General features: G+C 38.5%; 1 protein-coding gene across 2 annotated transcripts in view; it reads left to right on the top strand.

Moving 5' to 3' along the window:
* Positions 1-20,403, top strand: part of LOC126256298 (choline transporter-like protein 4) — a 260,157-nt gene that overhangs the window by 149,079 nt on the left and 90,675 nt on the right. For both annotated transcript variants that reach the window (XM_049955468.1, XM_049955469.1), the window contains exon 6: positions 6,070-6,235. In XM_049955468.1, coding sequence (XP_049811425.1) covers positions 6,070-6,235 — 166 coding nt within the window. The remainder of the gene's footprint in view (positions 1-6,069; positions 6,236-20,403) is intronic.

Genomic DNA, 20,403 nt, shown 5'->3' with positions numbered 1-20,403 from the left:
GACAAATATACCACTTCCTTTTCCCATTAGCCTATCCTTTCGATATATACGTAAATTTTCCCAAAAAATCTCCTGCTATCAGTTTCAGGTTCCAACCAACTTTCCACACCTAATAAGCTTCATTGATTTTCATTTGATCTTGCTTAATCCGTGTACACCATATACATGAAATAAAAGCTTGCATTATTTCTGCTATCACATATAACATCACTGGCAGTAGCTGGTGTGATATGAAATGTAATGATCACATAGGTTCAGTCATTGATAAAGCAGGTGCTAGTTTTGGTTTATCAGTAGAATACTGAGGAAGTGCTGTCAGTCTACAAATGAGATATCTTATAATGACTCGTGCAACTGGTTCTAGAATATTGCTCAAAAGTGTGGGATCCTTACCATGTAGGACTTGCAGGGGATATTGAAATTCCCCCCCCCCCCCCCTTCCTCGGTGGGAGAGTGTCACAGAGATACTGAACTGGTATACTCTTGCAGATAGGCGTAAACTACCTCGAGAAAGTCTGTTAACAAAGTTTCAAGAACTTGCTTTAAATGATAGCAAAGTACTACAACCCCCTACATATCCCTACGTAAGGATCATGCAGATAATATTAGAATAATAACAGCACACACAGAGGTATTCAGACGATCATTCTTCCTGCACTCCATATATGAATCGAATAACTGTTACAATGGGGACATACCCTTTGCCATGCACTTCACGGTTGTTTGCATAGTGTAGACATAGACATAGATGTAGAAGATGAAATAAAAATACAATTAGCATGCCATCAGATCAAGTGGAGCTATTCCACCTTACAACAACTTCAGTAACATTCACCTGCTGTGATCCCTCCTCCACACACCATTAGGGGGCCTGTGGAGTATGATGTACATGTAGATCACACCAACTCCTGCCAGTGATGTTGTATGTGACAGCAGAAATAAAGCAAGCTTTGGTCTTTTTTAACCAATCTGCTTTTCACATTAACTGAATTTTCTATCAGTGCTTAGCAGAACATGTTAATAATATTAAATAGGAAACACTTTCTTATGTCCTGGAAAAAATTATATTATTTCATAAACTCCATCTACCTGGTTCTTAGGCCACCTTGAAGTGACAGCTGAATGTCACAGACACAGATCAAATTATGTGCCACTTACACATTGTTATTTGCACAAAAGATACAAAAATGACTTGTTGAGTATTTACATAAGAAAATGTTACATTTTTGTCACATAGAAATAGTTACATTCACTAAAATAGGAACAGTTTTTGTGTGGAGATACATTTAGCAACTGATGAAAAATTTTTCAATTTTAATATTCTGTTCGTGACTAAAACTTAAATTAACAGAGGGGATAAAGGTCCTTATTATAGATATGTATTAGCATAAACAGACAGTTATTCAGCATTTACAGAAAAACCATAGTTACAGATATGATAATCACTGCAAGTTCCCAGCATCTACATGATCATGAACATGCAGATTTCCATTTGATGGTGCATTACCTCATATCTGTTCCATTGAGTCTGCCTTTCAAACTGAACTACAGAGCATCAGACACATCACTTCTAGTAATGGCATTGGCTCTGTTCTGATTGATAACATACTATGAAAGAAGAAAATGCATAGTATTATCCCATTTCTGTATGCTGGCCAACAGGAACCAGTCAGTAATAATAAATACAGGGGCATCATCCCACATATTAGCAGAATTTAAGATAATCCTGCAAAAAAGTTAGTCTCATAACTTACTGACCAGCATTTTCTTATGCCTTCAGCACACCAGAATTTTTATTCAATAGTAAAGACAAACTGCAATCTCTGATGCAAAGTGGTGTGTATAAAATCATGTGCAAGCACTGTGCTAAAGTATATATTGGTCACTCTGCAAGATCTGTGGCAATCAGATTCTCTTAATGTGAGAAAACCTGGAGATTAAGAAAGAAAAAAAATCCACCTTTGCTGATCATCATTCAATAGAAAACCACTCATATTATGTAGAATGCTAAGTTTCGTAATCTGTTAAGAACAGCAGAGAGATTATCCTACTTGAAATCAACAAACAGATGACACAGAATAACAACTTGGTATTTAATGACCAAACTTAGTTTCATCTCCCTCCTTTCCCCATCCTCTATGTTAAATTAAGATATAGTTACAGATACTAGATGAAAATTGTAAATTCAACTTTATTTTCCATCAGTTGTTAAATGTATTTCCACATTAATTTTGTTTCATCTTTTTAGTTAAGATAATTATATCTGCAAGACAAAAAATGTAATGTTTGGCTATGTATACACCGTACATCCTCCCTCCATGAACCATAGACTTTGCCATTGGTGGGGAGGCTTGCATGCCTCAGCAAGACACATAGCCATACCGTAAGTGCAACCACAATGGAGTGGTATCTGTTGAGAGGCCACACAAATGTGTGGTTCCTGAAGAGTGGCAGCAGCCATTTCAGTAGTTACAGGAGCAACAGTCTGGATGACTGACTGATCTTGCCTTGTAACATAACCAAAACGGCTTTGCTGTGCTGGTACTGCGAACAGCTGAAAGCAAGAGGAAACTACAGCTATAATTTTTCCTAAGTGCATACAGCTTTACTGTATGGTTAAATAATGATTGCGTCCTCTTAGGTAAAATATTCCGGAAGTAAAATAGCCCCCATTTGGATCTCTGTGCAGGGACTGCTCAGGAGGACATTGTTATCAGGAGAAAGAAAACTGGCATTCTACATATCGGAGAATGGAATGTCAGATTCCTTAATCAGGCAGGTAGGTTAGACAATTTAAGAAGGGGAATAGCTAGGTTAAAGTTAAATATAGTGGGAATTAGTGAAGTTCAGTTACAGGAGGAACAAGACTTCTGGTCAGATGAATACAGGGTTATCAATACAAAATCAAATATGGGTAATGCAAGAGCAGGTTTAATAATGAATTTAAAAAATAGGAGCACAGATAAGCTACTACAAACAGCATAGTGAATGCATTATTGTAGCCAAGATACACATGAAGCCCATGCCTACCACAGTACTACAAGTTTATATGCCAATTAGCTCTGCAGATGACGAAGAGATTGAATAAATGTATGATGAGATAAAAGAAGTTATTCATATAGTGAATGGAGATGAAAATTTAATAGCCATAGGGGACTGAAATTCGATATTAGGGAAAGGAAGAGAAGGAAAAGTAGTAGATGAAAATGGAATGGGGATAAGGATTGAAAGAGGAAGCTGCCTGGTGGAATTTTGCACAGAGCATAACTTAATCATAGCTAACACTTGGCTTAAGAATTGTGAAAGAAGGTTGTGTATGTGGAAGAGGCCTGGAGGCACTGGAAGTTTTCAGATAGATTATACAATGGTATGGCAGAGATTTAGGAACCAGGTTTTAAATTGTAAGGCATTTCCAGGGGCAGATGTGGACTCTGACCACAATTTATTGGTTATGAATTGTAGACTAAAACTGAAGAAACTGCAAAAAGGTAGGAATTTAAGGAGATGGGACCTGTAGAAACTGAAAAAAAAAAAAAACAGAGGTTGTAGAAAGTTTCGATTGACAAGAACAGGCAAAAGAAATCCAGTAGAAGAAGAATGGGTAGCTTTGAGAGATGAAATAGTGAAGGCAACAGAGGATCAAGTAGGTAAAAAGACAAGGGCTAGTAGGAATCCTTGGGTAACAGAAGAGATATTGAATTTAATTGATGAAAGGAGAAAGTATAAAAATGCTGCAAATGAAGCAGGAAAAAATGAATACAAACGTCTCAATAATGAGATCAGCAGGAAGTGCAAAATGGCTAAGCAAGGATGGCTAGAGGACAAATGTAAGGATATAGAGGCATATATCACTAGGGGTAAGATAGATAATTCCTACAGGAAAATTACAGAGACCTATGGAGAAAAGAGATCCACTCATATGATTATCAAGAGCTAAGATGAAAAACCAGTTCCAAGCAGAAAGGTGGAAGGGGTATATAGATGGTCTATAGAAGGGCGACGTACTTGAGGGCAGTATTATGGAAATGGAAGAGAACATAGATGAAAATGAAATGGAAGATATGATACTGCGTGAAGAATTTGGCAGAGCACTGAAAGACCTAAGTCAAAACATGGCCCTGGGAGTAGACAACATTCCATTAGAACTACTGACAGCGTTGGGAGAGCCAGCCCTGACAAAAGTCTACCATCTGGTGAGCAAGATGCATGAGACAGGCGAATTACCCTCAGACTTCAAGGAGAATGTAATAATTCCAATTCCAAAAAAAAAGCAGGTGTTGACATATGTGAAAATTACTGAATTATCAGTTTAGTAAGTCAAGGCTGCAAAATACTAACACACATTCTTTACAGATGAATGGAGAAACTGGTAGAAGCCAGCCTCGGAGAAGATCAGTTTGGATTCAATAGAAATGTTGGAACATGTGAGGCAATACTGACCATACTATTTATCTTAGAAGATAGATTAAGGAAGGGCAAATCTACATTTCTAGCATTTGTAGACTTAGAGAAAGCTTTTGACAATGTTGACTGGAATACTCTCTTTGAAATTCTGAAGGTGGCAGGGGTCAAATACAGGGAGTAAAAGGCTATTTACAATTTGCACAGAAATCAGATGACAGTTATTAGAGTCTAGGGGCATGAGAGGGAAGCAGTGGTTCGGAAGGGAGTGAGACAGGGTTGTAGCCTATCCCCGATGTTATTCAATCTGTATATTGAGCAAAAAGTAAAGGATACAAAAGAAAAATTCGGACTAGGAATTAAAATCCATGGAGAAGAAATAAAGACTGAGGTTTGCTGATGACATTGTAATTCTGTCAGAGTGAGGTTTGCTGATGACATTGTAATTCTGTCAGAGACAGCAAAGGACCTGGAAGAGCAGTTGAACAGAATGGACAGTGTCTCTAAAGGAGAATGTAAGGTGAACATAAGCAAAGCAATTATAATGGAATGTAGTTGGATTAATTCAGGTGATCCTGAGGGAATTAGATTAGAAAATGAGACACTTCAAGTAGTAAATGAGTTTTGCTATTTGGGAAGCAAAATAACTGATGATGGTTGAAGTAGAGAGGATATAAAATGTAGACTGGCTGTGGCAAGAAAAGCGTTTGTGAAGAAGAGAAATTTATTAACATTGAGTGTAGTTTTAAAGTGTCAGAAAGTATTTTTCTGAAAGTATTTGTATGGAATGTAGCCTTGTATGGAAGTTAAATATGGACGATAAATAGTTTAGATGAGAAGAGAATAGAAGCTTTCGAAATGGGTTGCTACAGAAGGATGCTGAAGATTAGATGGGTAGCTCACATAACTAATGAGGAGGTATTCAATAGAATTGGGGAGAAGAGGAATTTGTCGCCCAACTTGACTAGAAGAAGGGATCGGTTGGTAGGACATGTTCTGGGGCATCAAGGGATCACCAATTTAGTATTGGAGGGCAGCGTGGAGGTTAAAAATCGTATAGGGAGTCCAAGACATTAATACACTAAGCAGATTCAGAAGGATGTAGGTTGCAGTAGTTACTTGGGAGTTGAAGAAGCTTGCACAGGATAGAGTAGCAAGGAAAGCTGCATCAAACCAGTCTCTGGACTGAAGATCACAACAACAACAACAACAACACACTGTCATTTTTGTATCTTCTATATAAATATTATCTGTGTAAGATGCGTTTTTTTTTTTTATCCATATTTGTGACATTTGGTTGACCTATGAAGATGGCTTAAGAAGACAAAAACTGATTCATGAAACAAATAAATGTAATTTTTGCAGAACGATAGTAAGTGTTTCTTGTTTATGTAATACTGCTCAGCTTTTCTCAATAAGTCATCTTAGAACTTGTGTTTTAGCATCAAGAACAGGCTTCTCAACATCTTCAAGGCAGTTACTAAATTTCTTTGCCACTGACTTGCCATTTTTGTCATTTGGCCAATGAGGTCACAATTACTGACTCCTGCATAAAAAGAATTGATTCATATGATATTCTGTTCGAATGAGACATTCTAAAAGTTAAAGTGTCAAAACAAATCTAATTTATGAGAAGAACGAAAAGTGGTAATATAATTTCATTTTCAGATTGGAGAGACAATTCTTTCAAATCTGGAAGATAACTGGCCATGGATAGCAGGCTTCATGGGTATAGCAGAAGTTGTTTGTATTGTCTACATAATCTTAATGCAGTTCTTGGCTGGTGTTATGGTTTGGCTGTCTTTATTGGCTGCCGTTGGACTTAATGCATACTGTGAGTATTTACACTCTTAAGACCAAGAAGTTCACAGAGTTTATTCTTCACATACAACTTAAATAGAATAAGAATATTCTTCACATACAACTTAAATAGAGTAATTGTAAATATCCACTCATCAACATCCTGAGATATCACTCCAAATATGTCACTGGAGTGTGGCAATGAACTTAACTCACATTCTTAGGTCCTCTTCAATCCTAAGTTAAACACTATCAGTGAAAATTCTTACACCTATCAAAGCACTCTAAATTCTGTCTGTGTCCTTTTTGAGCAGAGTTTTGGGAATTTTAATTGTGCATGGAAGAATATTACAGGTGTGTGTGTGTGTGTGTGTGTGTGTGTGTGTGTGTGTGTGTGTGTGTGTGTGTGTGTGTGTGTGTGTGTGTGATAGAGAGAGGGAGGGGGGGTGGGTGGGTAGAGAGAGAGAGAGAGAGAGAGATACTCCCAGAGTAACACACACACACCACACACCACATACCCACATGCGTGAGACTTGTAACATTCGTCTCAATATGTTACTACTGTCATTTGCTATACAAATAAGTATGTAAAGCATAACTGCTATGGTGCAACTATTGTAGATACACACATGAAATGGGTATGAAAAATTGCCAGCATAATGTTCTCTTTTTCTTTTTTCCCTCCAAAATAATTGGGAAATGTGACTGATGTAAATCTGTGTGCTACTTCACCAAAATGAAGTGTCTCTACATACCCATACATATTTTGTAAATTGCTATAAAGCACATGATGGAATTATTTTCAGTACAGTACCACACATTAGCATTTCTTACATTTCATTTATGGATGGAGCATGGGAAGAATGATTCATTATATGTCCCTCCATTATCTTTCTGAGGCCAAAACATAAGAGCTTAAAGCGAGTACAAAAGTTGGTTGGGTATAAAATGGTGGATAATTGTTGCTTAGGGTTTATCTTTAGTTTGGTGTATGTCTTGATAAAATAATTTGCTGCACAAGTAATTTCTACAGGTAGAAAGAGCCCTTGTTAAGTTGCAACAAGATATCTTGGGAATTGTTTGCTCTAGAAGGCTATGATTTATGTTAAGTGGTAGTAGACATCCTACTGCACAGGTTGGCTGCATTGGTTGCTGTGATATTGCTTCTCAGTTGTGGTATAATGCATGGTATCATCCATATTTTGTGAGGCCCATTAATTGAGCATTGTGTATAATTGGACTTATTGCTCATTGAGTTGTGTTTCTCTCTTTAATATGACTCTACCAAAGGGAATATTTAAGAGGGGAAAAATAAGGAAAATAAATTCTACAGAATGTGTCCGGTTGGAAATTTACATCTAGAGAATGAGGTTAGGGCAAGCAACACTGAACAGAGTTCTTCACCAGTGAAACCAGTACCAGTGATATAAATTTAATATTAGATTTAAGTGTACTGAAAACAATATTTAATCAAACCACATACTATAATCTGTGTGATGGAGACATAATAATTTCTGAAAATCTCTTAAAAAGAACAGTTTAGTTCTTAGTTCTCTTGTTTGGGTTGTGAGAGTAAGAAAGAATTTTGTACATATGAGAAATGTAAAAGCAATAACCTTTTTGAGACAAACATCAGATATTTCTATGGGCTGGTAAAGACTCTAAAGCTGGAAAAACTTTGTGCGCTCCTATGAATCTGTCATCTCTCCTACTAATGTTTTAAGACACACAGATGCTTTAGGGAAAACAATAAAAGTAGCTGCAGAAAAATCAATGAAATTTGCAACAGTAGAAGTAGTTGAAGAAAATGATGCTAACAATGACATTTGAATAGCATTTGTCAGATCATGGCAGCAAAGTGCAATCATTCTAAAAATTCTTGTGTAGCTGCCATAATTATTGATACTGGGAAGGTGCTTGATGTTGAAGTGTTGTCAAAACACTGCCATGGATGCACAGAAGTGGGTACCAACAATGGAAAGCAACAATTGCATGAACACAACTGTTGGAAAACATGCAAGGATCCAGAGGAGGAATGGAAAGTGCGTTAGCTATGAAGATCTTTTAGTGCTTTCAGGGACAACTTGGAGTTTGCTCTGCTAAATTCTTTGGTGTTGGTGATTCCAGTTGATCCACATCAATAAATGACAGCAGACCCTGTGATGACCCAATACTGAACAAATCAGAATGTGTCTGTCATGTGCAGAAACAAATGGGTAGCCAGCTGCATAAAAGAAGGCAGAAATTTTCCAGCAAAAAGCATGAAGATAGCAAGAGTATTAGCAGACACTTGACTGACAAAACACTCAGTCAACCAAGCCATTAGAAAGAATATAAACAACGTGGAAGGATTTTAAAAAGCAGTGTTAAAAACATTTTTCCACAAGACGTCAAGTGATAACAAGCCACTACACAACTCGTGTTCAGTTGATTGGTGTAAATGCCACCAAGCTGAGGTAGCAGGAACCAAACACATCCATAGAAACACTAGCCATGAAGCTGCTGAAGCAATAATAAAGGCACTATACAGAGACCTAGCACATTCAGGTCTTCTGAAGCAATGTCGCACAGGAAAAACTCAAAATGCAAATGTCCCTTTCAGCAATGTTTATGGGCTTGGAAACACCAAAGATTGAGGTCAGTGATGTTGCGATCACCTTCAGTTATGGAAATATAGGCAGAATAAATGTTCTGAAGCAATTTGGAATTATTAAGACTGGCCATGATACAGAAGCAATCCTATAAGAACTGGATAAACCGTGAGTCTCCAAGTCATAAATTATGGTCAAAAGTACAACATCAAAAATACACCACCAGCAGCAAGATCCCTCAGACAGAGAGATTGCATCAGGATGATCATCAAGAAGATAAAGATTACAAAGCTGGAGAGTTTTAATTCAAAAGCAAGTTTTCCGTTACTTCAGCTTTCAAGTGTCATATCTGGAAAACTACTTTTTTTTGTAAATGTTTCCCATTATCTCAGAAACTACTTAAGTAAAGCTCTGAAATTATTACCTCTTGTTGACAGCAGTATTATGTTTATGTTGATCTACAATGGTAGAGATAGCACTCATAGTTTGATCATAAAAATATTTGTTTAAGAAAATTCTTGCTTTTTAAGACTTGTATTAAAAAATGCATATCTTGAATCCTAACAAAGTTAGATACTTGATAGTAGATCAGTGAATATATAACCCTATAGCCTGGCAAAGTTTTGTTTTATTACCTTGGTTAGTCCCTGAGAAAATGGGATATAAATATGTGAAATATAACATTATCAAGAAAGGGCATTGATACTCCCCTTAAGAATAGTAATATATTTCTCCCAAAGAAATGGTTCTGGGACTTTGCTACATAATTTTCTCAACATATTAGACATCGCTTCGAATCTTTGTCAGTGGATATTTTTCAGAATTTGCGTTAATACGCTCTGATGAGAGAAACAAGCCTGTGACTAGTTACGATACTCCTCTTTGTATGTGCTTAGGGTTCATTGATTGACCTGATAATGATCCCACACAACTGAGCACCATTCCAGTATTAGTCATAAAAAAGTTTTTATAATAACAGTGTTGTAGTATTCTACCAATAATCAAAGTCAGAGATACATTTTGCGTATTACCTTGGTTGTGTGATATTTATCATCACAGATACTTACTCACTGAATTAGTGACACAACAAACTACAGTAATAAGATTTTAATTTTGTAGCTGGGGCTACAGTAGCCTAATTTCTCATGAAACACACAACTTTACATTTGTGTAAATGTGATGGGAATAAGTATCTACCCAAGTGAAGTGCCATGTGTACTTCCTGGAGTGTGTGAGTGGCAATTATAATTGTTCCTTGAGTTATTGTTCTGAGTTGCTTTCCATTTTAATAAAGTGGAGCTACCTTATAGGTGGATATTGTAATTTGCCTGCATTACTGGTGACTCCGAGATTAAAGTACAGGGTGATTCAAAAAGAATACCACAACTTTAGGAATTTAAAACTCTGCAACGACAAAAGGCAGAGCTAAGCACTATCTGTCGGCGAATTAAGGGAGCTATAAAGTTTCATTTAGTTGTACATTTGTTCGCTTGAGGCGCTGTTGACTAGGCGTCAGCGTCAGTTGATGCTAAGATGGCGACTGTTCAACAGAAAGCTTTTTGTGTTATTGAGTACGGCAGAAGTGAATCGACGACAGTTGTTCAGCGTGCATTTCGAACGAAGTATGGTGTTAAACCTCCTGATAGGTGGTGTATTAAACGTTGGTATAAACAGTTTACAGAGAATGGGTGTTTGTGCAAAGGGAAAAGTTCTGGACGGCCGAGAACGAGTGATGAAAATGTAGCACGCATCCAGCAAGCATTTGTTCGCAGCCCAGGAAAATTGACTCGCAGAGCTAGCAGAGAGCTGCAAATTCCACAATCAACTGTATGGAGAGTCCTACGAAAAAGGTCAACCACCCAAGGCGATGGATCGGCCGTCAGGCAGCCCGTGACAGAGCACTTCATCACTGGCCTCCAAGAAGCCCTGATCTTACCCCCTGCGATTTTTTCTTATGGGGGTATGTTAAGGATATGGTGTTTCGGCCACCTCTCCCAGCACCATTGATGATTTAAAACGAGAAATAACAGCAGCTATCCAAACTGTTACGCCTGATATGCTACAGAGAGTGTGGAATGAGTTGGAGTATCAGGTTGATATTGCTTGTGTGTCTGGAGGGGGCCATATTGAACATCTCTGAACTTGTTTTTGAGTGAAAAAAAACCTTTTTAAATACTCTTTGTAATGATGTATAACAGAAGGTTATATTATGTTTCTTTCATTAAATACACATTTTTAAAGTTGTGGTATTCTTTTTGAATCACCCTGTAGTTCACAAACAGAAATTACGGTCACATTTTGTGTTATTTTTTCATGGTCACGGAAGATGCAGCAAAATTGTTACTTACAATTGGTAAGGAGATCCAGCAGTTACAACAGGAGATTGAATTTTTATGTCTGGGTACAGTGAACTTACAACCTTTGGTGATATCTTTCATACTGCGAAAGTACCTACATATTGCTTGCCATTGACACCCGTCTCATTCTTGTCATCTGTACTGCAGTTACAGTTAAGGTCCACACCATTATTGTCAGCACAACCTGAGATTTGGTTCACAATTTTAGAATTTATTTTCACCCAACAGAAGATCATGGTGTACCAGGAGCAATTTACATAGGCTGTCAGTAATTTAGACCAGAGGGTAATTGCTGTACTTATGGATATCATCCTGCAGTCTCCGCATTGAAGGATCTGCCATGCACTCAACGCTGTGTTGATCACTTGTTGCATCAAGTTGCCTGAACAGAAGCTTAAGCAGATGCTGTATCATGAGTGAAGAGATGACAGAACCTCTCTGGATTTCTGGAGGCATTAATGGGCTATGGTGGAAGAAGTTAGTGTTGTCTCCAAAGAGTTGCTACTCATCATCTGGCAACAGCAATTACTTCCACAGGTGCAGTTAACACTGATAATACAAGGGGGACAGCCCTTTGATAAATTGTTGTGTGTAGATGATTGTGCACACAGCATGCTAGACTAGGCAGTTGTAGTGTCTGTAGCACCACCAGTTACTGATGCCACACATAACAGTCAGGCATTGGAGGCATCAGAAGAAGACCTGCATTGTTGCACAGTGGCATCATTTTGGTGGAGGAGGAGGAGGAGATTAGTGTTTAACGTCCCGTCGACAACGAGGTCATTAGAGACGGAGCGCAAGCTCGGGTTAGAGAAGGATGGGGAAGGAAATCAGCCGTGCCCTTTGAAAGGAACCATCCCGGCATTTGCCTGAAAGGATTTAGGGAAATCACGGAAAACCTAAATCAGGATGGCCGGAGACGGGATTGAACCGTCGTCCTCCCGAATGCGAGTCCAGTGTGCTAACCACAGCGCCACCTCGCTCGGTATCATTTTGGTGAATGCCAAGTAAGACCCAATCTCATCAAGATTTACAAACCACACTGGAAAAGTTGGTCAACTGATTGCAGGTGTTGAAGCTTCAGATGGGTTCAGACAGATGCCCATGGGCATGATGTTTTACTAATCCACCAGCTCAGGACTGCACCTAAGATCAAGATGCCACATTGGCCATCTGTTGGTATCATAGATTGTTTGACCACAGGGTATGAAGTACAGGATGCCTTGTGATTACCCAAATGGCAAGAGCAGAACTGTTCAACTGCAGGCTATGAAGAGCATGATGCCTTGTGATTACCCAAATGGCAAAAGCAGTCAGCAATAGGCACCACAGGCCATGGCACCTCCATGTGATGCTGACTTGATATGAAACACAGCCTAACACTAGTTCCTGGACCAGTGTGCTGCATTAACGTACCATGGAGACTGCAGAACCACCTGTCCTTGCAGATCAATCAGGAGTGCAACAGAAACACATGGGAACGTTGCACCAGTTGCTCATTGCTGACAGACAATGTGGGTTAGTACTTTTGGTGGATACTGGTACATAAGTCAACACTCTGCCAATCTTGTACACACTGGATGTAATAGCACCAGAGTAATTACAACTGTTAGCTGTCAATAACTCTAGTATCAGGATGCTGGGTTGCAAAGAGTTGATAATCAACGTCAGTTTCACTACTCCTTTCAGTTGGACTTTTGTGGTAGTAGACATTTTCCCACCTATCATAGGAGCAGATTTTCTTACACATTTTGTGTTGCCAGTGAATGTGTCTAAAGTTGGCTCATAAGTGGAGTCAGCAGCAGTACAGTCAGTGAGGGTTTAAACAGTTCTGCAGATGGTAGGAAACATTGTATCAGCAGTATACATCAACAGCCTGTTCTGCAGGGATCAATGCTACTGCACAGCTCACAGCACAAGACATTATGCTACAACATATGGCCCCAGGGCCACTAGTTGGGCGCTGCAACTGTAGAACTACACCAGACAAAATGTTGGAAAATAAAATAGTTTTTGAAGAGATGTTGCATTCCTGTAACATACAATGTTCGGACAGTCCCTGGGCTCACCACTACATTTGTTCCAGAAGAAAAATGGTGCACTGAGTCTTTATGGGGATTACTGGATACTAAATGCCAGGACCATTCCAGAAAAATATCCTATTCCACATATTCAAGAATCTGTGTATGCTTTCATTGGTGCAACAGTTTTTGCAGTCCTGGGTTGTCACGAGGTCTATAACCAGATTCCTGAAGCAGCTATGGTTGTTCCCAAGACAGCAGTAATCACATGTTTTGGCCTTTTGAGTTCTTGTGCATGATTTTCAGACTTCAAAATGTGGCTCAGACCTGGCAATGGTTTGTCGACATAGTGCTGCTGGGATTGCCATTTTGTTTTATGTATCTTGATAACATTTTGATATTCTCTGCTGATGGAAAATCACACATCAGGTGTGTGTCTGAGGTACAGCAAAGGTCACGAATTTATGGTGTGTTATTAAAAGAAGACTAATCCATGGATAGAGTTTCACATGACTACATCTCCCCATCAACAGAAAAGGTGGCTTTGTTTCAAGAGCTGCCACATCCAAAGAATTACTGGCTACTACATTGGCTGCTAGGCATAGAGAATTCTTATCAAGATTTATAAAGAATTATGAATTCTTGGAGATGAAAAGTCTCCTCTATAAAAATCAACATGGATTCCCCAAGCAGAGATGCTATGAAACTCAGCTCGCTCTGTTCCTCCATGAGATCCACAGCACCGTAGACCATGGTGCTCAAGATGATGCCATGGGTACTTCGGGAAGACATTTGACACTGTCCCATGCTGATGTTTACTGGAAAAAAAAGAGCTTATTGAGTATCATAGCAGATTAGTGACTGGCTTCAAGACTTCCTTGCAGACAAAACTTAACACGTCACTCTTAACTGAACAAAATTGACAGATGTAAAGGTAATTTCTTGACTACCCCAAGGAAGCAAGATAGGATCCTTACTGTTTACAATATATATAAGTGACCTAGTAGAAAGTGTCAGATGCTGTCTAAGGCTGTTCACAGATGATGTGGTTGTCTATAACAAAGTGGCAATGCCAGAAGATAGTAACAATTAGCAGTATATCCTGTCATTAATCCTGACAGACAGCTTTTTGGTTGTCATGCCTACACAGAATGCAGCACAGTGGTTGTAGCTTAGCTTGTAGACCACATGACTGGTTTCACAGGTAGCCCTGCCTTTGATGGGACAGGTGATGTTAGTGACCAGACTGGCGTATGTGATGGTGGGAAGATGTGTGGACAGGTCTTGCATCTAGGTCTGTTACATGGATATGGGCCATAAGGAAAGGGATTGGGAGCAGGTGTTATGTGAGGATGGACAAGTATATTGTGTAGGTTCGGTGGACAGCGGAATACCACTGTAGGAGGGGTGGAAAGGATAGTGGACAGGACATTTCTCATTTCAGGGCATGACAAGATGTAATTGAAACCCTGGTGGAGAATGTAATTCAGTTGCTCCAGTCCTGGGTGGTATTGAGTTACAAGAAGAATGCACCTCTGTGGCCAGATGGTGGGACTTTGGGAGGTGTTGGGAGACTGGAAAGTAAGGCATGGGAGATTTGTTTTTGTACAAGGTTGGGATAGATCTTACATTCCATCTAATCCTCACTCCCCCCCTACCCCAAGTACAAGCTTTTTCCTCCCTTCTCAATGCTAGGTAGCAAATTTTTCATTGTTTATCCCACAGTTCAGGTAGCACACTCCTTAATTGATCTAAAAAAATTCCTCTGGATGCCATCCTACATTTGGATCAAATTTTCTAAATTTCCTCCTGCTAAGGAAGGCATCATTTTGTGCTCTTATTAGGTTGCTTCCTGTTACTCCTCTATTATGTAATAGTAATTTCACTTTGTTCTTCACTTGTTGTGCAACTTGATACTTAACCTGCCAGTAAGTGATTGCATCTTGTTTACCTCTCCGCAAACCTCATCTGCACAGAGTAAGCATGTGTTTTGCTCTGATGCTATGTCAATAATGTGATCAAATATTATTGTCTATTGTCAGCACCCATTTTGATATCAAATAGTTTTTTCAAGTGTGTAATGTAAATTGCAGTTTTTCTCCTGAGTTCATTCTGTACTTAACCAATTTCAGTTTTGCCTTCTCAAAACATTTGTATATTCTGTGGCTTGCTGATCTAACTCATCATTGAGTGAGTCTGTCTTTTGACTGCATTCATCACCCACCTTCTTTATAAATTCCTCCATTCATTTGTTGTCTTCATCACTTTTTGTGACAAATTGCTTACTATTTTGGTCAATCGTTATGATAAGATCCTATTTTAATTGCTTACTTGTTTGTTCCAATCTTCTATTGCACTATGAAAATCTTTGATTCTGCATTTTCACCAAAATTGGAAAACTTTCTGACCCAGGCCTATACTCTTCTTGTCTGATCTTGTCTAAGATAGGTTATGATTCTACATTCAGGCTTTCTATGTTTATTGACAAACTACTGTCCCCTATACCAGAATCTGACAACATCTCACTGTTGTCTAATTCAGTTTTTATCTCTATCCAATTATTTTCACCACTTGATACAATATTATACTCCTTATCTATTATCATGACTGTATTGTCTGACATGAATAAACATTTAAACAATGTGGCTTTCATCAACAATAGACACACATACGTGTGCACACACGCACGCGCCCACACGCACGCACGCACGCGCGCGCGCGCACACACACACACACACACACACACACACACACACACACACACACACACAAGTGCCATCACAGGCAACTGGAACCACACTGTGAACAGCAGCACCAGTACATGATGGGAGTATGAGTGAATGAATAAAAATTTGTTGCATGAGCAGAAAAAATATAACTGAGACACTGAACTCACAAATAACTTCCCTCTATTGTACACAAGACATGATAAAAAATCAAATTACAATGCCATCAGTTCAGTAGCATAACCCACTTCTAAACAGCACAACACACATTCATACATACATACATATGTACATATAGTCAAATGAATAAGGATTGACTTACATTTAAGAACACAGCAAATTCATGTGTATTTTAGTATTGCTTTAATAAGTTTGCATTGACTACTATTGAAAATCTCAGTATACACAGTTAATCAAACAATGGAAAATCCTGGTTGGAAAGTAACATTATTATGAGAAGGAAAGCTTCTTCTCGCCATATAGCAGAGATGCTGAGTTGCAGATAGGCACAACAAAAAGACTCAATTATAGTGAAAAAGGCACAGTTATATCGCTGATTAATAAACGCTATAGTATAACACCAAGTTTATAGTTCATTATCACCATATCCAATGTTTACTGTTTACATATGCTGTAATTATGAGATTGAGGTGTATTGAGGTTGGCATTGGGTCACAGCACTGCAACCGTCGTTTCACCATATCCTATATGTTTTCGATTGGTGACAAGTCTGGTGATCTGGTGGATCAGGGCAAAAGGCTGACATCCTGTGACACCAAAAAGGTACATGTTCTTGCAGAAACATGTGGTCATGCATTGTCTTGCTGAAAATTGGCATTTGGGTGGTGGTGTGCAAAAAGGGTATGACTACAGGTCACAGGATGCCATTCAAGTAAGTTGAACTTGTCACAGTGCCTTGGACAAGCACCACCCATGATTTGTGCTTCTGTGATTTGTACTTGTACCTAATAGCACCCACACCACAAGGCCTTCAATTGGTGGTGTATGTCTTGTGCAAATGCACTCGCTGTGATGCTGCTCCCCCTGTTTGCAGTGAACCAAAATGTGGCCATTGTTTTCAAACAAATAGAACTTAGATTGGTCCAAGAACACTGTTTGATGCCATTTCTGTTGCCTGTGATGTCGTTTCATATGCCATTGGTGTCTAGCATATTCCTGCACATTTTGTGAAAGGTAGGCAAAGACGTGGGTGACCCCCATGTCACCCATGCCTTAGTAAACGGCTATGGACTTCATCCCTGATAGTGTATGATGTGTTATACTGTTCCACTATTGTTCCGGAGCTGAGGAGTACACAGATCCGTTTTGCAGTGCCATTCAGATGTGGTGTCGATCTTCTCAGGGAGTGGTCTGGGTGATACGACCTGACCTGTCTTGTCATGTTCTATGGCCTTCTGTGAACCATCTGCACTCACCCGGTGCACCTCAAAACACTTTGTCTCACATGAGCAGCAATTTACCAGATGGATGCACCACTTTCTCTCATGCCAATAATGCACCCTCTTTCAAACTCACTGATTTGTTGACACAGTTCTCATATACATTTGCGAGGCATCCCACATGTCTGCTCAAGTCACATTGATGCATTACTTCTGGTTTATAGGAAGAACAAGAGCCACAGGCACATTTTGCCAGTAGGTGGTGTTGCAATAGCAGTGTCTCCTTGAACCCATGGGCCAACATGCTTCAAATGCTAATCATTTATGCAGAATATACTAACATGCATGTTCTGTGAATATGAACGTCCTATACCTAGTCATTCAAAGTTTTCTGTTCTTCTGAACATGAGTGTACAAACAAAAGTTATCTCCTCATGTGAATTTTAGTTACACGCAGTACAACATATCTCTTTATATGAATGTTCACTGAATTATAATCAAATCCCCATTTGTTGATTTTGTGACCACCATGATACAGCTGATCATTACTTCAATGACACAACACATGAATACAGAAAGGAAATTTTTCATATTAATTTACAAATACTTTAGCTGATGAACACTGATATAAAATGTACAGCTTCTACGGTGGTACAACTTCTATGGTGATGTTTTAACCACTTTTGGCAGTACAATGGTCAGCATTTTTGTAGGCCATGCAGCCAGCAACACTCTCAGTGCCCACAATGAAAGCTCATGGATGACTTCATAACTGCCACACAGCCTGCTTTCATTAAAGATAACTTTTGGTTTGAGGTGGGCAGTGATAATGATTCTATTCAGTAGACCTTCTTCCTCTGCATTGTAATGAAAATGAATGTTGAGTAGAACAGTCATCCACTGAATATTGAGAGCCACAGAAAGAAGTTTCGAACTTGCGTTTATTGCTGACTACAGACTTCTCCCAGCAACATGAACTTAACAAATGAGATGAGTGATGCACACTCCATTCACTCACCACACTCTGTTCGTATAGAACACAAATTTTGCTATAAATACCAAGAGCTTTGAAATTTTCTGTCATAAAATACATTATTACAGAATTTATTTCACCTTTGGTGGGATTTTCAGTTGTAACACTCATTTTAACAGCTACTGTAGGTGAGTGAGTAGCAATGTGGCTCACATGCTGTCACAGATATAAGCACCCTGAGCATCTGCATGAGTCAGTATAGTGACTGTTCTGTTTCCCCCACTACCTTCCACGCTGCATGAAATTGAAGACTACTTTCTGGATAGTGCTATTATATAGTATAATGACTTTTCTGTTTCCTCCACTATTTTCCAGGCTGCATGAAATTGAAGACTACTTTCTGGATAGCCCTATTATATAAATTCATCCATTGTGATTTACAGATTTCATCATAGACACAGTGCAGATGAATATATTTTGCCTTGAAGAGAGGAGAAATTGTCAGAAACTTTTAGCCATTGTTAATAGTTAATTATCTGTAAACTGCTGTTTTCTATTTGTAGTTGCATGGGTTATAAATGTACATGATAAAACTGTCAGGAAAGCTGCTGCATTGACAAAGAGCTATTAGTGCTGTAGTTGTGCTGACACTGTTTTTGAACAAGTGCTTAGTTAATATTCATGTGTGTACACTAACAATTGTCAGAGCATAGCCAATATTTAGATGTTGTAAGAGTACAGGCTTTGAAATCAGATAAGCCATAGTTTGCAGGAGAAACGACTAGTGAGACATGTTTTTAATTTTCTTTACTTAGCAAGGACTCCAAATTTCTTGTATTACATCTGCAGATAGTTTGTGTAAAGATCTTTGCACTAAACTAAATTGTGTAACTCAGAATGCTGGACAAGGAGTAAAGTGTATATAAGAAAACTGAGTGTCTATGATTGTGACTATAAATTGTAGAATGAATAAAATGTATTTCTAAGGTCTTGAAGTTAGCTTCGTTTTTCCTGGCAGGGCTGTATAAGTGGCAGACACAAAACAGTGTAGTTCTAAGAGTTACAAACATGCCAAACAATAAGCATAACTTACTAAAGCAGACCTATATGGTGAGCTGCCCAGGTAATAGAAGACTCATAAACACCACCACATGATGAACAAATGCAATGGGGAATCCTTCCTCTTCTCCTTGTTCTTCTTTCTTTTCTTTTTCCTCTTGGTGAGATGTACCAATCTCACAGGAAGACCTAATATAAGGTTCAGTGCTGTTTAGAAAATAAGCATGGCTTCCACCTTATATTGAGAGGCCTATTCCTAAGTAGACATTCATCATCGCAACATGACACACAGCAAGTATTTCCTGTGATATCCAGTTGCCAAATTTTCGTAATCAGCATGTTAATCTAGGTTTATTTTTTGACACAACACTAAATAATTGATGTACTGTAAATACTGTAAGTGACATGTAGTAATGATCACCTGAAGTTAAGGCAGAAACTGTGCAACACGTATTTTCTGTGACTTAATGATTTGCATTCTGTGTATATGGGTATCTGCATGTGAACATGTTATCTTTAGTTGAAATTAATTCTCACATTTCAGGTGTCTTTGTCAGTATAGTTGGTTTGATTCTATGTATTTTACTAACTGGATTACTGGACAAATCATGCTTGAGAAGAATCTGGGTGTAGCTTGTTTGTGCATGTGTTGTTAAGCAAAAATAAATGTCAGCAAAACAAATCTGAAAGCAAAGCTAACTTCAATCTGGTCTTGATATATTATTATTATTATTATTATTGTTATTATTATTGTCCCATTTTCTGCATTAATACTCATTAACTTTAGAAGATAGTTCTACAACAAAGTTTGCAGAACGAACTAGCATCCTAGACTCTAGGTCAGCTCAGTGTCAGACAGTTTAATTTAAAAGCAAGCCAATCTACACTTCCTGGGCAACTTGCTTTTTTCTTGTTGTACACTTGGACACCAAGGAATTTTGTGCTTATTGTGTCTCTACTTGCATACATCCTTTAATTTTGGTTTCTAGTGCAATAAGATGAATTTCATTTGATCTAAATCACAAAATCTGTGTCTTTCTGGGATTCAGATTTAATTAATTTTATGTGAAAAAGT

The sequence above is a fragment of the Schistocerca nitens genome, chromosome 1, assembly GCF_023898315.1.
Source record: "Schistocerca nitens isolate TAMUIC-IGC-003100 chromosome 1, iqSchNite1.1, whole genome shotgun sequence".
Taxonomy (NCBI): Eukaryota; Metazoa; Arthropoda; class Insecta; order Orthoptera; family Acrididae; genus Schistocerca; species Schistocerca nitens.
Note: the sequence above shows the minus strand (reverse complement) of the source record. Positions and strands in the feature narration are given on the sequence as shown.